We start from the raw sequence: 15,802 nt of genomic DNA, 5'->3' as shown, positions 1-15,802 counted from the left end.
ATATATATATATATATATATATATATATATATATATATATATATATATATATATATATATATATATATATATATATATATATATATATATATATATATATATATATATATATATATATATATATATATATATATATATATATATATATATATATATATATATATATATATATATATATATATATATATATATATATATATATATATATATATATATATATATATATATATATATATATATATATATATATATATATATATATACACACACACACTGTATATAGTTCATCTGTTACAAAACAAATGAAAAATAACGCTCATTAAATAAGCTTCAGAACACTTAACATTAAGACTTAATTACACCAAACTTATTTAAACTGGATGCTTCTGGCTTCCAAGTGCACACGCTTTATCAACTAAGCATCTGTGTATGTATGTCAGCACATCTGCACTTCTTCCTCAACTGCTGTTCGCAACCAAAACATCTGAAGCAGCTATAATGCTCACACATCTGAATGAACTATCAGAGTGGTTGAGAAAAAAAAAAAAAAAAAAAAAAAAAGGAAAACACACCAAGTTCCACTCAAGACATGTTCTTCCAGATTGGACATGGCCCGAGTTGCCCTTAACTGACCTCACAACAAGAAGGTCGCGTGAATTCCCTGTAACAGGTTTGCTTGACAAGGCTTACATTCACTAACATAGACAGAAATTATGCATTTCTTTACCCGTCACACTGCAGGAAACCTTCAATTTGAGTCAGAATGTGGTTTCCAAAATCACTCCAACTAATCCCTACTCAGTCCCATCTAATGTCTCCTTTCTGGGCTAACATATTTTACTTGAGTGAAGAAATAACTTATGTAACACAGCAAAAGCCACACCAATCGGTCTGGCCGGCTAGCAAAAGGGCTTGCATTAAAATGCAAGGCTTTACTGCGGGAGAGTAGGGGAGTGAGTGTGTGGTCAAAACAGATGAGAATCCACTCTGGCCACAGCTGGATGTAGAGTTACATGGACTGAAAATGTGTCACATCTGCCCAGAGTTGGCAACCACTACTGAGGGGACTTTTTAAATCATAACATAAGCAGACATTCTGTAACTGGCAACCAATGTAGAGTAATCCACCCGGTTGAATCACAGTGTTTAATGTAATGCACAGTATTTGGGTCAGTCTGTATATCTTTTGGAGCTGGAAACCCAAACTGGTAATGCAGCTAATAGAAGAAATATGACACAGTTTAAACATTTTACATAGTAAAGTATAATTTCTGCAGGGCGATGTGATCGGCAGGAAAAGACCTTCCTTCTACCATACAACCGGTTGGTTGGTCAGAATTAAGCACACAGTCAAGTATACAAAGTTAAACCAGTAAATCTATTTTTTTTTTTTAAAATGGTAAATTACTTCCTCTAACAAAACAGATTTTTCAATTTCTCTCCATATTGACCAGAGTCACATAATGTAGAAACAGTGTAACTGTATACATGAATTACTGCCTACAGCTGATGAACTGGGATACTGCCACAAATAGTTGCAGTCTTTAGTTTATATTACCTCATTTCTGGAAGCCATAAATCTTCAGGCTACAGAAAGTGTGGGACGATCTCCTCATTTCTGAGATAAGAGCAGTTTGGACCTTTTAGTAAGATGCAGCTGAGCACCATGTTGTTCTTCATGTTTTCCAAATCTTTATTTCCTGCATTTGAAGAGTTTGTTTCGTAAAATATGATGTAGTCTTGACTGTTGCTGGTTTAGTTTATTCTTCAAAACAACTAAACATGTCAAATGACAGCTGGTCAACAACTTAAAAGCTGTATACTTACAGAAATGACACTTTTGTGCAATTTTGGGGCATTTTCTTCACATTTCATGATATTCAAAATAACAGGAATGAAGTTTAGGTTTTAATTGAGATCCATGATGAAAATGCCAACATGATATTCTTACATCTGTGCATCAAGATGTCATAATTTCTCAATAAAAAAAAAGAAGACAAAAAGCAATGGAAGCCAATCTCCTGCTGCCAACACCAGAGCTGCTGTTTTCCTTTAGTTCAACAGCCTCATATTGTCTACTGGACAACTTCACGCCTCCATTAATAAAACATAGCGGATGGTGAAGTCTGTGTTTGTGTAAAACAAAAGAGAAAGAGTCATTACAGAGTTATGCAGTCATAGATTGAGCATAAAGTATACTGCAATATAGCCAGACAATGAAACTGAGTGTGAGAGAAGACACAAAAATGCAAAATGAGACTGCCAGTAAAAGAGCCAGTTTACCCCTTATCTCATTTTAACTGGCCAGTCAAGTAATAGCCAACACATGGCCGCACTATGCAGGACCACAGCCCAGCAACTGCAGCTTCACCAGCTGTTACAGTGGACAACACGTACTCAGACACACAAACACGTCACTCGTCTCCAGTAATACACAATCCACAGTAAAGCAAATTCAAAGTTCATACAGTGAGTTGCATATAGAGGTTTCAATATTGGTACCTCTTCTCTGTTTCCCCAAAATCAAGAATGAATCAGAGAGCGAATGAGAAGAAGAGCAATCAAAAAGCAAATCGACAGAGTAAAAAAGGAGAGGTAGGATTAAAGTCAGTGAACCTGAACGATTTAGAGACAGAAAAAAAAAAAAAAAAGGAAGAAATGATTAAAGAGAGAACTAAAGAAAAACACACGAGGAAGGTTATTGTGTAGGAGGAAGCCTCTGTGACAGAGATTACTTTCCACACAGAGGAGACAGCTGGAGTTCAACTTTTCTTTGTCTCAGAAAGTCTGCGGAAAAAGTCCCACACTGGGGTGATGCAAACACACGCATGTAATGAACACACACACACACACACACACACACACACACACACTTACCTTTCAGACAGAACATGGCTTTTCACTTATATCCCCATTTATCCACGAAAAACAAATGCTGGTTTCTTTCCTGGTTTTCCACTTTCTAGCCCTCCTTTCCTCTCCCCCTTTCCCTCTCTTTCTCTATAGCGCTCGGTCAAGGCGTTCACACACAGACGCACAGATCCAGACACATACACTCCTCTCTCACGGTGCCTCTTTCGCCATCTCCTTACCTCTCTTTCTCCCGTCACACACACACACATACACACACACGCTCGTGAGTGGCAGCTAGCCAACTTCTACACGGCAGGAAACTGCTTCACGACCCCCTCACGCCGCTTCCCCTCTCTCTCTCTCTCTCTCTCTCTCTCCCTGCATCTGTGAACGTCTCAGTACCACGCTGACAATCCCCCGCATCTCTCCGCCCCATCGGTGTTAGCAAGAGGTAGAGAGCCAGAAGCCCAGCCTCAATCTCAAACTTTTAAAGCTTTTTAATGTATAAATATAATTGTATTTAGTATATAAATTAATTTAAAAAAAAGATTATTATCTTGTTTAAATTGTTAAAAGTTTTGAAAAATAAAAACAAAATTACACAGAACACACACAGAGCACGAGCCTCATCGAGGATTGTGATTGTAGAGAATCTGGGAAGTCAGCAGTTCAGAGGGAGGCAGGGGGCCCTGGCTTGAGGCCGATCCATTGTGCGCTGATCAAATATAATCGCTTTAATCCCCATAATTCAACGGTTTGTTATCAGGAGCAGCTACAACCTCGGTGCATCCCAAACCCTCCGCGCTAGCCGTTCTGAATTACCAGCAGCGAAACAAGGCATTGGGAGAGTGACATACTGGCAAATAGCATTTGCCTTTGGATGTTAAGTTGCTGTTTCTATCATGTTCAACTCAAAGAGTACAGCAGTAGCAGTTCTTACTGTATGTTACCAAAACTGAGAAAAGAGTACATAGGCCTTGCCTGGGCTTCAGTGCCATTACAATACTACTATAACAATGAAATGATCATTTATAAATAAATAAAAACAGAGGACACAAATCACGCAGAAGCTAAGAGCTTTTTAGAAATCGACTGAGTAGAAATAGAAAAGGAAGTAGTTTTGTTGGAAAAGTAGCAATCCAGGATTTTGTGATATGTGGGGTGCCAAAATCCGAACACAGCGACGATGGACAGTTACAGTTACTGTGTCAACATAAAGTTTAGCTTACTCCAGGCTTGCCAACTGAATACAAAATGCCATTGATTTCCAATGAGGCTCCCGTAGTGGATTTCTCTTACTCTGCAAAAACACAATTGGTTACTGCTTAAAGGGTTAGTAAAGCTTAAAAAGGTTAAAAAAAAACAGTCAAGACCCATTTAACAAGCTACAATGTACCAATAAACTGAGCATGCTCTTATGAGTGTGCAGGTTTCATTCATTACTCAATACTACATCTACTGATTAGCACATCTTTGAAACACTACTCAGGTGAGTCACAAACTCGGCCTGCCAGGGCACCTGGTGACATCCTCTAATCGCAACTAAGTCAGGAATGCTTTTTTTTAATTTGCATCCACTTCTGTTCTGAAGCCAATATCTAACAAAAGCGACTTACAGAACATATAGCGGGGCCCAAAGCTGTGTTATGGCTCCATTCATTATGGTTTAGCACCATCATGTTCACAACACTATGACCTTTCATGTAAAACAGTTAAGAGTAATGATAGCAATTGTGACAGTTGACTGCAATAACTGTTATCTATGTCATCATAAAGCATTATAAAGGATTACAGTGACATTTAAATTACTCTACACATTGGGTTACAATCCTTTACATTAGGTATTTATCATAGACCTGATGGAGAGACTTTCTATTATCATACAGTATGTCAGTAAGACACTGAGACATACTACACTGGTTGGTATAGCCACTATTTTTGGTAGGGGATGGTGTAAACTCTGCATAGAGGTTCCTAAAAAAGGATCAAATAAAGTCCAATTAACAGCGTTAAAAGAACAATAAAGAAATGTAACAGCAGTACAGTGTTTCAAACATACATATGTAATACAGTATATGTACTATCCAAGTGTAAGTGTTCTTGTGTGCATGCGTGTGTGCATGTATGTGTGTGTGTGTGTGTGATTGTTTATAATAAACATGTTAATCCCACCCCAATATGGCTTGCATGTTATGTCACGTCTGCCTCGACCAGATGTCACCAATTACAGACTGATTAGAGTGTGTGTGTGTGTGTGTGTGTGACACACAGTGTGAGTGACATGGAGCCCCTCTGCAAGGTTGAGTGCATAAAATGGGAATGCCACAAAAACACAACCCTGAAAATAATCAACAATTAAAAACACACACAAATCCCTGAATAGACCCACCTGACCAGACAATAAAACTTGACTTCATTAAACCTCCACCTTAATGGGATGCTGCTTTGCCCAAAATGGCTTTAACTTTATAACCTTCACCACAAAACCCTTGACTGTGAAGAAACACTTGAGGTCTGCTCTCACAAAGCTGAAGTGGTAAAAGCAGAGAGGTGGAATTTCTGCCGTACTCGTGTTAAGAGCAAGGTCATTTATCATTTATGTAATTTTTTTAAATATTTTTTCGTTTAACACCAGTAGGTGAAAACATGCAGTCATTTGTCATTTCTTTTGCTGATAGTCTGAAAATTCTTTTGGATAAAAACTTGGCTAAAGACAATTTTGCTTACTTTGATTGTAATCATGAAACTCCAAAAAGTATATTGTTAGAAACGATTAAAAGATTCTACACTTACAGTATTTATCAGTTATTATGCTTTATATTCTTTATGTCATGTTCATGCAGTATGTTGGTTGCATTATTTTATCTATTTTGAAAATTATGTATAAACAGTATAATACGTAAATCCCCTTCCTTTTGTTCAAGCTGTGTCTGATTGATCCTTAATAACATGCACAGCAGTGTACATGTTATTAAGGATTTTGAAAACGGACATTTCAGCACTGGACTGCATGGTAACAGGTCTTCTGCTTAAATAGCTGTCTCATACTGTAACTAGAGGACATAAAGACTGCATTCAGAGGCATTCCAACTGACCACTGTTATCATTCTTCAAAATACAGTCTTTGTCTATGAATAAAACAATATCGGCAGGGCCGGATGGTGTCAAAGGCCCCATTTCAATACAGTATTTTATCTTAAACATCAGTCACTATTTATCTAACTCAGTGTACTGCACATCTTCTATTGTATCCAGTGCAGCACAAACACGACATGTTACTGTCTGCTGGGAGCTTTACGTCAGTGCAAGATAAAACTAAATACCACACGCAGATACGAACTAAGCTTGTTGTAGCAAACATAACTTTTACGGTAACACAAACATTTAGACACGCAACGAGAAGTAACCTGGAATTGGAAAAATCTGAGCCGACCAGACCTCTCAGTTAAAACTGGTTTAACAGTAATCAGTAGTAATAAATAGAAATAAGAAATGGGAAATCTCAGAAGACACGATTGGATTTGTACTAAAAGGTGACTGAAAAAGATCATCCCCTCTACATGACATCATCACAGCTCCTGTGTGGATTATAATCTCTCACCTCTGGATTGTGTTGGGACATCATCAGTGCATCCTATCAACATAAGCCCTAGATCTCTATCCCCTTATAAACTGAAATCATGTTCACAAATATAATCACTTGTTTTTCCTCCACCCCACCTTTTCATCATCGAGTCAGGGCATTCATGGATTAGATCCCATAATACAAAAGGTAATAGGATACATACAATATGATACAAAAAAAGGTGAGTGATGCAAGTCAGAGATTTGGTTTTTAAGGGGAAATACCAGTTAATGCGATTTAATACAGGCTAAAACTTGACTGTGATGAGCGGCAGGCTTTGTAGGGGTTTTCAGCATACAGTAAGTCTGATCTGGGATCAACTAATAGAGACATAAGAAGGAGGTTATGTGGGTCAGAAAGAAAAAAGTGACTTACCTGAAAATCACCAAATCAATGTCAGCACATAGGAGAGAAAGACAGAAAGAAAAAGGTGATTAGAAACGCATTTCATCTTTAACACAGCTTCACTCGAACATTGAGTGTGCATGTATGTTGTATGTAAACGTATCTATTTCTGTGTGTATACGCCCTGGGCTGTGGGCCACATCACCAGATTTTCATGTCCGTCTTTTAATGAGGCCTTGCTGGTTTATACATCACAACTCCCCCCTACAGCGAATTATCATCTGCTAATCTGGATTTACACATGGACTACATAATCACGATGGGTGCTGTGTGTGTAAAAACGTTCTCTCAAATTGCAATACGCATCTCACACAGACAAATATGTCCTAAAAGACGTTTTCATACAGCCTAAATTCATAAACAGCTCATTGATGTGAGAGCCAATTCTGGTTTTGGCCGCCACAACACTGGGGTGCAAAGGTGTGGTTAATATTTAGGTTAATATGTTGTTGCCCTAAATGTGTAAATGAAGATTTAAAATAAATAAATAAATACAGAAAACCAGTGACATACTGTAGATATATAAAACACACACATTTCTACTAAATCCCTCAATCTCCCTACTTGCATGTTAACATAGTACACTCCTACTTGCCAACAACGGATATCTCAATGAATTAGACTCAGAGTCATCAAGTTCATTTCATACGGTGACTTGCTGTACACAACACATAAACAACATACACTGCAAGTAGCCGTAAAGTAATCATGTGAAGCTCAGATCCCCTGCTTCCAGACAGGGACACAGGGGCTCAGGAAGCCTGAGGGGCCTCAGCAGCCTGCCCGGGGCCCGACTGTCCGATCCATTTCTTGACATGGCCTCTCCAGAACAGCCATTGTGCCTGGCCGTTGACTGATCAGACATACTGCCACGTAGAGAGGATCAATAGATTTGATTGAGAAGATTGATCAGGTCTTTGTGTGTCTTTGTATGTGTGGCAGAGCGAGAAAGACAGAGAGGAGACCGTAAGAGAAAAAGTCAGTTCAAATTGTTGATGGAGGCTGAGAGAAGATATCGGTGAAAACACAATCACCTCTTTTTCACAGTTACTTAACTTATGCTACCTGCAGGTTTCTGGCCTTATAATCAAAACGTTTCCTCTGTTGGGTATCAGAAAAGAAACGTCTCCTCCTGCATTACAGGTTTTGATTATGTGAGCTGTTGATATACATACTAAACTTGATTTTAACTGTTGTCCCACTGCACATTGCACAAAGAAAACCGAGGAGCTGTTCACAGCAGGGAAAATTAAAAAAGATGTTGAATGCTGGGGGAACAGGTCCAACAAATGTCTCATAAAACAAAAAACGTATTAAATCTTTGGGGCATCCTGACGGTCGAGTGGTTAAGATGCATACCATATAACTCTAACGTCACTGTGGGTCACTTTATTGCATGTCACACAACTCTCTCCCCATGTTGCTACCTACTGAAAGCCATTAAATAGTCATAACAAGTATTAAATGCTTATAAAACAATCACACTACAAATTAGTTTGTAGTACATACTTCACACCATTAGGATATAGAATGGAATTGGGAGACTGAGCACTGTTCACCTGGAGTACATTTTTTAAGACAAAAACAAATCCTTCATTCTCTGTGTAAATTCTTGCTGTTGAAAAACTATATTGAGTCAAGTTTTTCATGATTCTTTTAAGGCTAAACGAAAATGTTCTCACTCCAGGAATAAAAAAGAATGCATATAAATACACCAGATACTTAATTACTTTTTGTGTTGTTCTGTTTAGAATTTTTCTGATCCCAGTCACAACTCAGTATTGTTAATCCACTTCAAGTCAGGTCTTCACCGGGACAGCCAATAGCAGCTTGTGTAGCAGACGGCTCTCTTACACATGATTGGTTCAGAGTTTTCCCAATAGCAAGGTCAAACTGAACCACACCAGGAAACACCCGTTTCCTTGGCAACCGAGGCAAACACCCAACCAGTCGAGCTGGAGGCTGCATCAAAATTGCAGGTTTTGGAGCCACAGGCAGTCATTTTAGGTCTATATTTACACACAGGCTGCCCATGCGTCTTGTTATGGGTCCTGGCAGGCGTGTGGAAGCAAGATCCAGATGTTATAAATACTTCAGGTTCAAAAGAGGTATTCTTATGAAATGTTTCCTCTGTGTGGTGTGCAGCGTACATACGTACAGTATGTGTTTATGCTGGTGTGTGAGTTATGGACGAAATAGTTTTTATATTGACCTGTCTCTGACACTGTCTCTAGCCTAGAATTAGCTATAAAAAAAGATATAGACTGTGTATGACAGACAGACAGAGAGAAAGAAACAAAGAAAGAAAAAAATAGAGTGTGTGATGTGTAAAATAACTAAAAGCACAGGAGAGAGGGCACCGAGCTCCACTAGTGCAATCTCTTCATTTCCAATTCAACAAAATCAATTAACACTCCCCCTTCCTTCCTTTAAGGTTTAACAAGGAATTGACCAATTTCAATCTGCTTTCTGTCTCTTCCTACCAAATAATCAATAGGGAAAATCAACCCTATCAGACTATTAAATTAAAGACTTAAAATGAGATGTGTCAAAAAAGTAATGTTAGATAGAAGAACTACATGAGGGAGCATGGACATGGACAAGATAGATTCTAAATAAGGCAGGATGATAGATGACAGAACAAACAAAGGTATACCTTAGATTATATACAGTACATTAAGATAAAGATTTGGCTCAGATACAAGGACCTTTTTTCATATGCAAAAAAAGTTAGTACATATTTTACAGGGGGGACCATCACTGTTTACTTCATGTGCAAATCATCTGACAATGACAAACATTAAAGGTTCTACATCTACATCAAGACCAACATACAATACATATACACACACTGATATAATGTGGTAAACGTCTAAAGCCTTGGGTTTAATGATGACATTCCAAAATGGTGGCTGCAGCTTCTCCCCTTTGACTCAGAGAAAAATGTGAGGACCTCAAACCATTCCAGCCATGTGCAGCCGTGTTCGGCCATGAGCTGTTTTAGGAAGGGGCAGGTTTGGAGGTGATAGAATGACCAGAAAAGATTGAGACAACAGCAACAAGCTCCACATTCCTGTGGGGCAACAAAATGGCAACTTATGCTTAAGTAGCTCCACGTGTCTTTAAGAACTAGGTAACTAACAGGAACAATCATGACCCTTAAGGTGTCAGTACAATCTTTAAAAGGTATAAGGACTGTGCATATCAACACGGACACATGTTAACATGTAGGTAAGCACATTATGTACCATTAGCAAAGCAAACAGCTAATGCATTTATAAGCTGATACATCCCTGAGTAATTTTAAAAAGTATGAATAGAGTGAGTGATGTCAAACTAAGCCCGCTGTCTTTGTTGATGTGAGTCCAGCTGAAACAGACCTGTCACTGCAGCTGGAGACGACGGCAGTATGGGTCTTCAGGTTATGGTTTGGCTAAAGTTACAACCATCGTCCCCAAAGTCTTATTGACACCACTGACCAAATACACACTTGCACGTACACACACAACTAATCAATAAATAATATACCTAATCAGGAAACATATACCCCTAAGGTACTGAGAGAAGTAGAAATGGCATTCTTACCTCAGTCAAGATGATGTCCATATATAAATGAGAAAAACGTATTATTCTACTGTATTACATCTGAGTGATGAGCTATGCAAGCCTCCACAAACACACACATACACTCTCACATCGCCACCAGCCTGTGACATCACCATGCCCGTGACGTCTGCTTCCGGGCAGACACATTATTGTTTACCTCTCGCGCGGACAAAGTGCCCTTTGACCCCCCCTAACAGTCCCACTGATCGTGGACACCTCCTGCGCTCTTCCTATAGCAACCAGGAAGTGCCAGGGACGTGGAGATGGAGAACAAGGAGCCATAAAAAGACAATGACCCACTTCTTGCTTTGCTTGTGCATGTAAACAAGTCATTAACTGGCTTCCGGGCTGAGAGCGAGAACAAAAAAATCATTCACATGAGCTCAGGGCATTGTGACAAGTTGTGATGCAGCCAAGCCAAAGATACCACGTGTATTGGACTAGCCCTACTGGAAGATATACAATAAATCAATAGGCAGTGACATAGCTTGTCTCTTCATTGCTTTCTCCCCTCTCACCTATTTTGTGTTGAGGCTGGTACACCCAGTTGTCATCATCGTCATCATCATCCTCGTCTCTGTCAGCTTTATGAAGGTGAGTGTGCGAGTGTGAATACGATTGACGGTTGTGGACAGCGTGGAGCTCATTCTGGCTGTGGAAGATGCGTTTGCTCCGGCGGGAGAGGGTAGAAACGCTCAGCCAGCTGAGAGCGCGGGACAGGCCTGCAGGTTTCTCCTTACGAAAGGAAGCATACCTCCTTTCCCCTCTCATCCTTAGTCAGGGGAAGCAAGTCTAAGATGGAAGGATGTAGATCTTCAAAACCACCTGGAAAAATTATTGCTCAGATGTAGATCCTTAGGTTGGTTGGTGGATATTCACTCAAAGTCCAGATCATGACATACCAAACATTTCTGAATACAGCATCCAGGTCCGCGCACTAAAATGTTTCAAACTATTCAGATTCCATGTTAAGTATTAAATTAGTTCCAGGAGGAAGTTCGGCTATAACCCAGTTTTTCTTTACTTTGGTTGCACAAATCCACATCATGACTCAGTCTCAACTTAATTTCTGTGTCACAGGCCAAACTTAAATAATCTCTTTTCCTTTCTTCTCTTCCTTGGTGTTTAAAGACTCCAGGCGTGATTCCCAAACCCAAAAGGGGTAATTAGGCAATCCAGCAATCTGGAAAATCACCACCCCTCTGCGGCACACACTCAGATACACACAGTTGTATGTGCACACTCGCTGTTGGCTGTAATATTCCTTGGTGGTGCATGACAGGGTGGAGAGAGGTTTCCAAATTCCAAATTACATACGATGCTTTTCAATCACAGTGAGTCAGCGGTTGTTGTTTACAACCGTGTGTGCTCTTGAGTGTTGTTATCTCCAGTTGTTAGCACACACACCTGCTGACTCGCGTCATCTCAGCACCTGGGCCGGACCAGGAGGTTAAGAGGTGTCAGCCTCCCTGGGTCTATTCACAGCCTGATGAAGTTACATGCATACTCACACACTCACATATGATGTCCTCCCGCCACTAGTTCTAAATCCTCTATAATGTATGTGTGTGTGTGTGTGTGTGTGTGTGTGTAGATGCCAGCAGGCAAAGATGATGACGCCACCTCTCAGGGTCTCCAAATTCATCCAACTTCTTGTCGACACTTTCTCCTTCTTCCTCTCTCTTCGGTTTTGCATTCCCTGGTGTATCGTCGTCAGTGGTGGATGAGGAAGAAGTACGCCAAGCACGCTGATGTTGTGAAAAAACTCCAGGTGTTGACTGCCGTCTGGATCTGAATCTCCAGTCAGCTGATCTGAGCACAAGTGCTAAAGCAAGAACCAGGAAGGGAAGGCCACACCTGCTGAACACACGTAGCGTGACACACAGACAGCCTGGTAAGCAGAATGCGCTGGCGAGTATTCCCTGGACTCCGGTCTTGGTTAGTGTGTGACTGACTATGAAAGTTGACTATGGGTGTTGTGACTATAAGGTTAGGGTTACACCCAACCCTAGTAGCCACGGTGCTGAAATACGAGTCAGCCCGTCCCTTCTTGTTTCCCTCCCTCTTTCTTTCCCTCTGTTTTCTGTGATCCCTGGTCTCTGCCCCTCCCATCCATGCGTTTGCCGGCATGGCAACCACTCCTCCCTCCCTCCTTTGCTTATTTCTTCCCTCCCTCACACTTTTCTTTCCACACTTAACCTTCTGTTTACTTTCCTTGTTATCCTAGTCGCCTGTAGCTTCTGAGGGGCTTTATCTGAGACAAAAGACACAATGTTTAATCCCTCGCAGGTACTGGCGGTATTAATTGCAAGTCGTGTTTCATTTAAAATACATTTTTATTGCCAATTTGAATTAGTAAATAACCAGAACAGCTACAGAATACGAAAGAACACATTGTAAGGTGCCCAGATAGCTCAGTTGGTAGAGCCATATATAGAGGTTTAGTCCTCGACGCAGCGGGCCCGGGTTCGACTCCGACCTGTGGCCCTTTGCTGCATGTCATTCCCCCTCTCTCTCGCCTTTCATGTCTTCAGCTGTCCTGTCAAACATAAAGGCCGAAAATGCCCATAAAATCTTTAAAATAAGAATAAAAAAAAAGAACACATTGTAGATCTGCAGTGTCTGACTGATTTCTCTCTGGAAACCACTACATTTTGAGACCGTTAAGGCACCGTTAAAGCTGTATATTCAAATATATATTACGACTGTTTAAGGACACTCTCATAGCAATACTGTAAACTTACACTCTGCCTTAGGTGCTGGAAGCAACTGGTTAAACAACTAATTTAGAGTACCTGAAGACGACAACGAACATGACTAACAAGGTGATGAAAACACCCACCCAACAGTGAGGCATCCGTCAAACATTTAAGAGATTGCACTAAGTTCTAAAGATTTTAAAGACTTATGACAAATATGCAAACTGTGTATATTCTTTTTGTAAAACCTAATACACAACACATATTTAGCTGCCCAACAAATAGCTGAGGTAGGCAAAAATAACACACAGAGGCCCTCAGGGGCAAAAACAAAGTCTTTATGGGGCGCTACAAGTTTGTTAGGGAGGTGGAGCGTTCCCACCCAAGTGTAACCGCAGAGGGAGTGTGACCACCAAGGTGTGACAATAAACCACCGCTGCCTGTGTTCATGTGTGTATTTAACCCTTGTGTTGTCCTTCGGGTCACCCCGAACCCCGAAGCTCAACGCCAGGCCAATACAAATGTATTGGCCGACGGGTCCCGGTGACGTGCATGAAGAGCACGTGCCTCTGTAACCCCATAACCCTTTCACTTCCTTGTTGCTACAACCTTGAAAATTAAGGGAAGAAATGTATATCGCCACACTGATTCAAAGCTATAACTCCTACTTTTGAGGATCCATTACATTGCTGAAAGCTGATCCCAGATTTGTGGTTGGGATGCGGTGTTAACCTAGAAAACCGGTGGTGTAAACCCTCATCGCTCTGACAGGTGCCAACCTCATTTTCTTTTTCCCTTTAGAGGGGAAATCTACTATCTCAGCACTTGCTGTTTACACAAAGGGACAACTGGCAGCTACTGAAGTCCCGGCTTAACTTACAAACATGTATCACACACACACACACACACACACACACACACACAAAAGACCTTTGTCCATATTGATGACACATAAGGCTACAGTCCTTTAATAATTAACCTGCAATACTCTCTACTGTGCAGCGATAAAGGGATGTCATTAAGTAGAAATGAAAACCAGTAAATAAAACAGCAAAGGGCAAGACGTTAGCTTTGAGAAGGAAAATGATTCCATTCACAGCAACGAGCCTACATGGAAGACAATCTGCAAAAAACACCATGCAAGAAATAGACAGACCAGTTTAGTCTATTGATTTCCTCTTTTCAGGAAGAAAAGCTCGTTTAGTACCATAACCCCTGAAGGGGATTAAAAAGTCAAAGGTCATCATAAGGAGTCAGCATCCTGGTTCAACCCCCACCTTTTCATAAATCTCCTTGTTTTTATTCCCTTAATGCTGCACACAGAGTGGCCACAGCAGTGACCATAATCAATATGTTCAACCTGACATCTGTAGCGGCAGAGTGGACATTTACCAGGTTTGGTTTGGCTGCTTCTTGTCAGAGGAGAATATCAAGATTAGTCTTAGACTTCATCCATTTGCCTAATTATGACACCTTGGTCTTTAAAGGAACAATCGGTATTTTTTTTCCCTTAAGAATTGGAGGTATAATCATTATATTATAAATAACAAGTTTGCGTTCTGCATGTCGAAATCTGCATTTTGTCCGTTTCTTAACTGATCATGGTTCAAACTCTGGGCCTGTATGACTCAAATGTTAAATGGTTACCATAACTACTGACTGAGTAACTGCATCGGAAAACAAACCAAAAAATTGTGCGTGGGGTTTGTACTAAAAGGCAGAAATTTGGAGTATTCCAAATTTGCGGTGCCAGTGCTTTAATTTACATTTGGCTCACTAATTTAGCATATTTATGAATATCAGCTTTACACCAGTAATAAAAAAATGAGACAATAATAAAATTAGGAACTTAAATAAAGCACTATGAATCTGATTTTTACTTTTTTTTTTTTTTTTTTTTGCATCTGTGACCTTGGAAATTAATTGTCATTGCAAAATTCCCAGAACGTATCTGTGTTTCAGGTTGACTGTGCTGGTGTATGTTAACTTTTAATGATTTAATCTACAGTATATTGGCAAATTTACTGTATCATGTATTGGTCATTTTCTGCAATTTAATGCAAAATTCCTATAGTGGTGGAAACAATACAAGTTTACAGTAATTTAAGCAACAACTTAAACAGCGTAATTTCCGCACCAGACACAGTAGGTCCCAGGCAATATGTAGTATAAAGAAAGTGAGTATGATCAACATATGTTACTAGCAGTGAAACGATTCAGACCCTAAACAAGCTGCTGTTTAAAACAGACTTTTCTCCCACACGTGATAAGAAGGGGGGCGGGAACCAAAGTAAACATAAAACCAGACAGTGACGGACTAAACTTAAGCTACCAGCATAATTACAGCTAAATTACATGAAATCAGATACAATTAAAAGGTTGTTGCATCAAAAAGACAGAGTAGGAAATTCTTCAGAAAGTGAATAAAAAGAAACAGAAACTAGATGACAATGTGGATACAGTCCTTTGAAACCACTGATTATGAAGATAAAACTTTATGACTCTGAAAAAACTAAATCCTGTAATTTCACTCCGAATGAAGGCGAACTTGCCAAGCCTACTAAATGACATATCCTGCTAAATAAACATCAAAGGTGGGAAGTATAAATTTCAC

General features: G+C 39.8%; 1 protein-coding gene across 5 annotated transcripts in view; it reads right to left on the bottom strand.

Annotated features, from left to right (window-relative positions):
* The window catches only part of nhsl1b (NHS-like 1b), a 113,189-nt gene that overhangs the window by 52,089 nt on the left and 45,298 nt on the right, over positions 1-15,802 (bottom strand). Inside the window, exon 1 of one of the 5 annotated variants that reach the window (XM_028605369.1) lies at positions 2,878-3,204. The exons of the other annotated variants lie outside the window; for them this stretch is intronic. Within the exon in view, the coding sequence (XP_028461170.1) occupies positions 2,878-2,893 (16 nt within the window). The 5' untranslated portion in view covers positions 2,894-3,204. Of the gene's footprint in view, positions 1-2,877; positions 3,205-15,802 lie in introns of those variants that run through there. 5 annotated transcript variants of the gene reach the window in all.

The sequence above is a fragment of the Perca flavescens genome, chromosome 18 (genome assembly GCF_004354835.1).
Source record: "Perca flavescens isolate YP-PL-M2 chromosome 18, PFLA_1.0, whole genome shotgun sequence".
Lineage (NCBI taxonomy): Eukaryota > Metazoa > Chordata > Actinopteri > Perciformes > Percidae > Perca > Perca flavescens.
The sequence above is the reverse complement of the archived record's forward strand: the minus strand, read 5'-3'. Positions and strand labels throughout refer to the sequence as shown.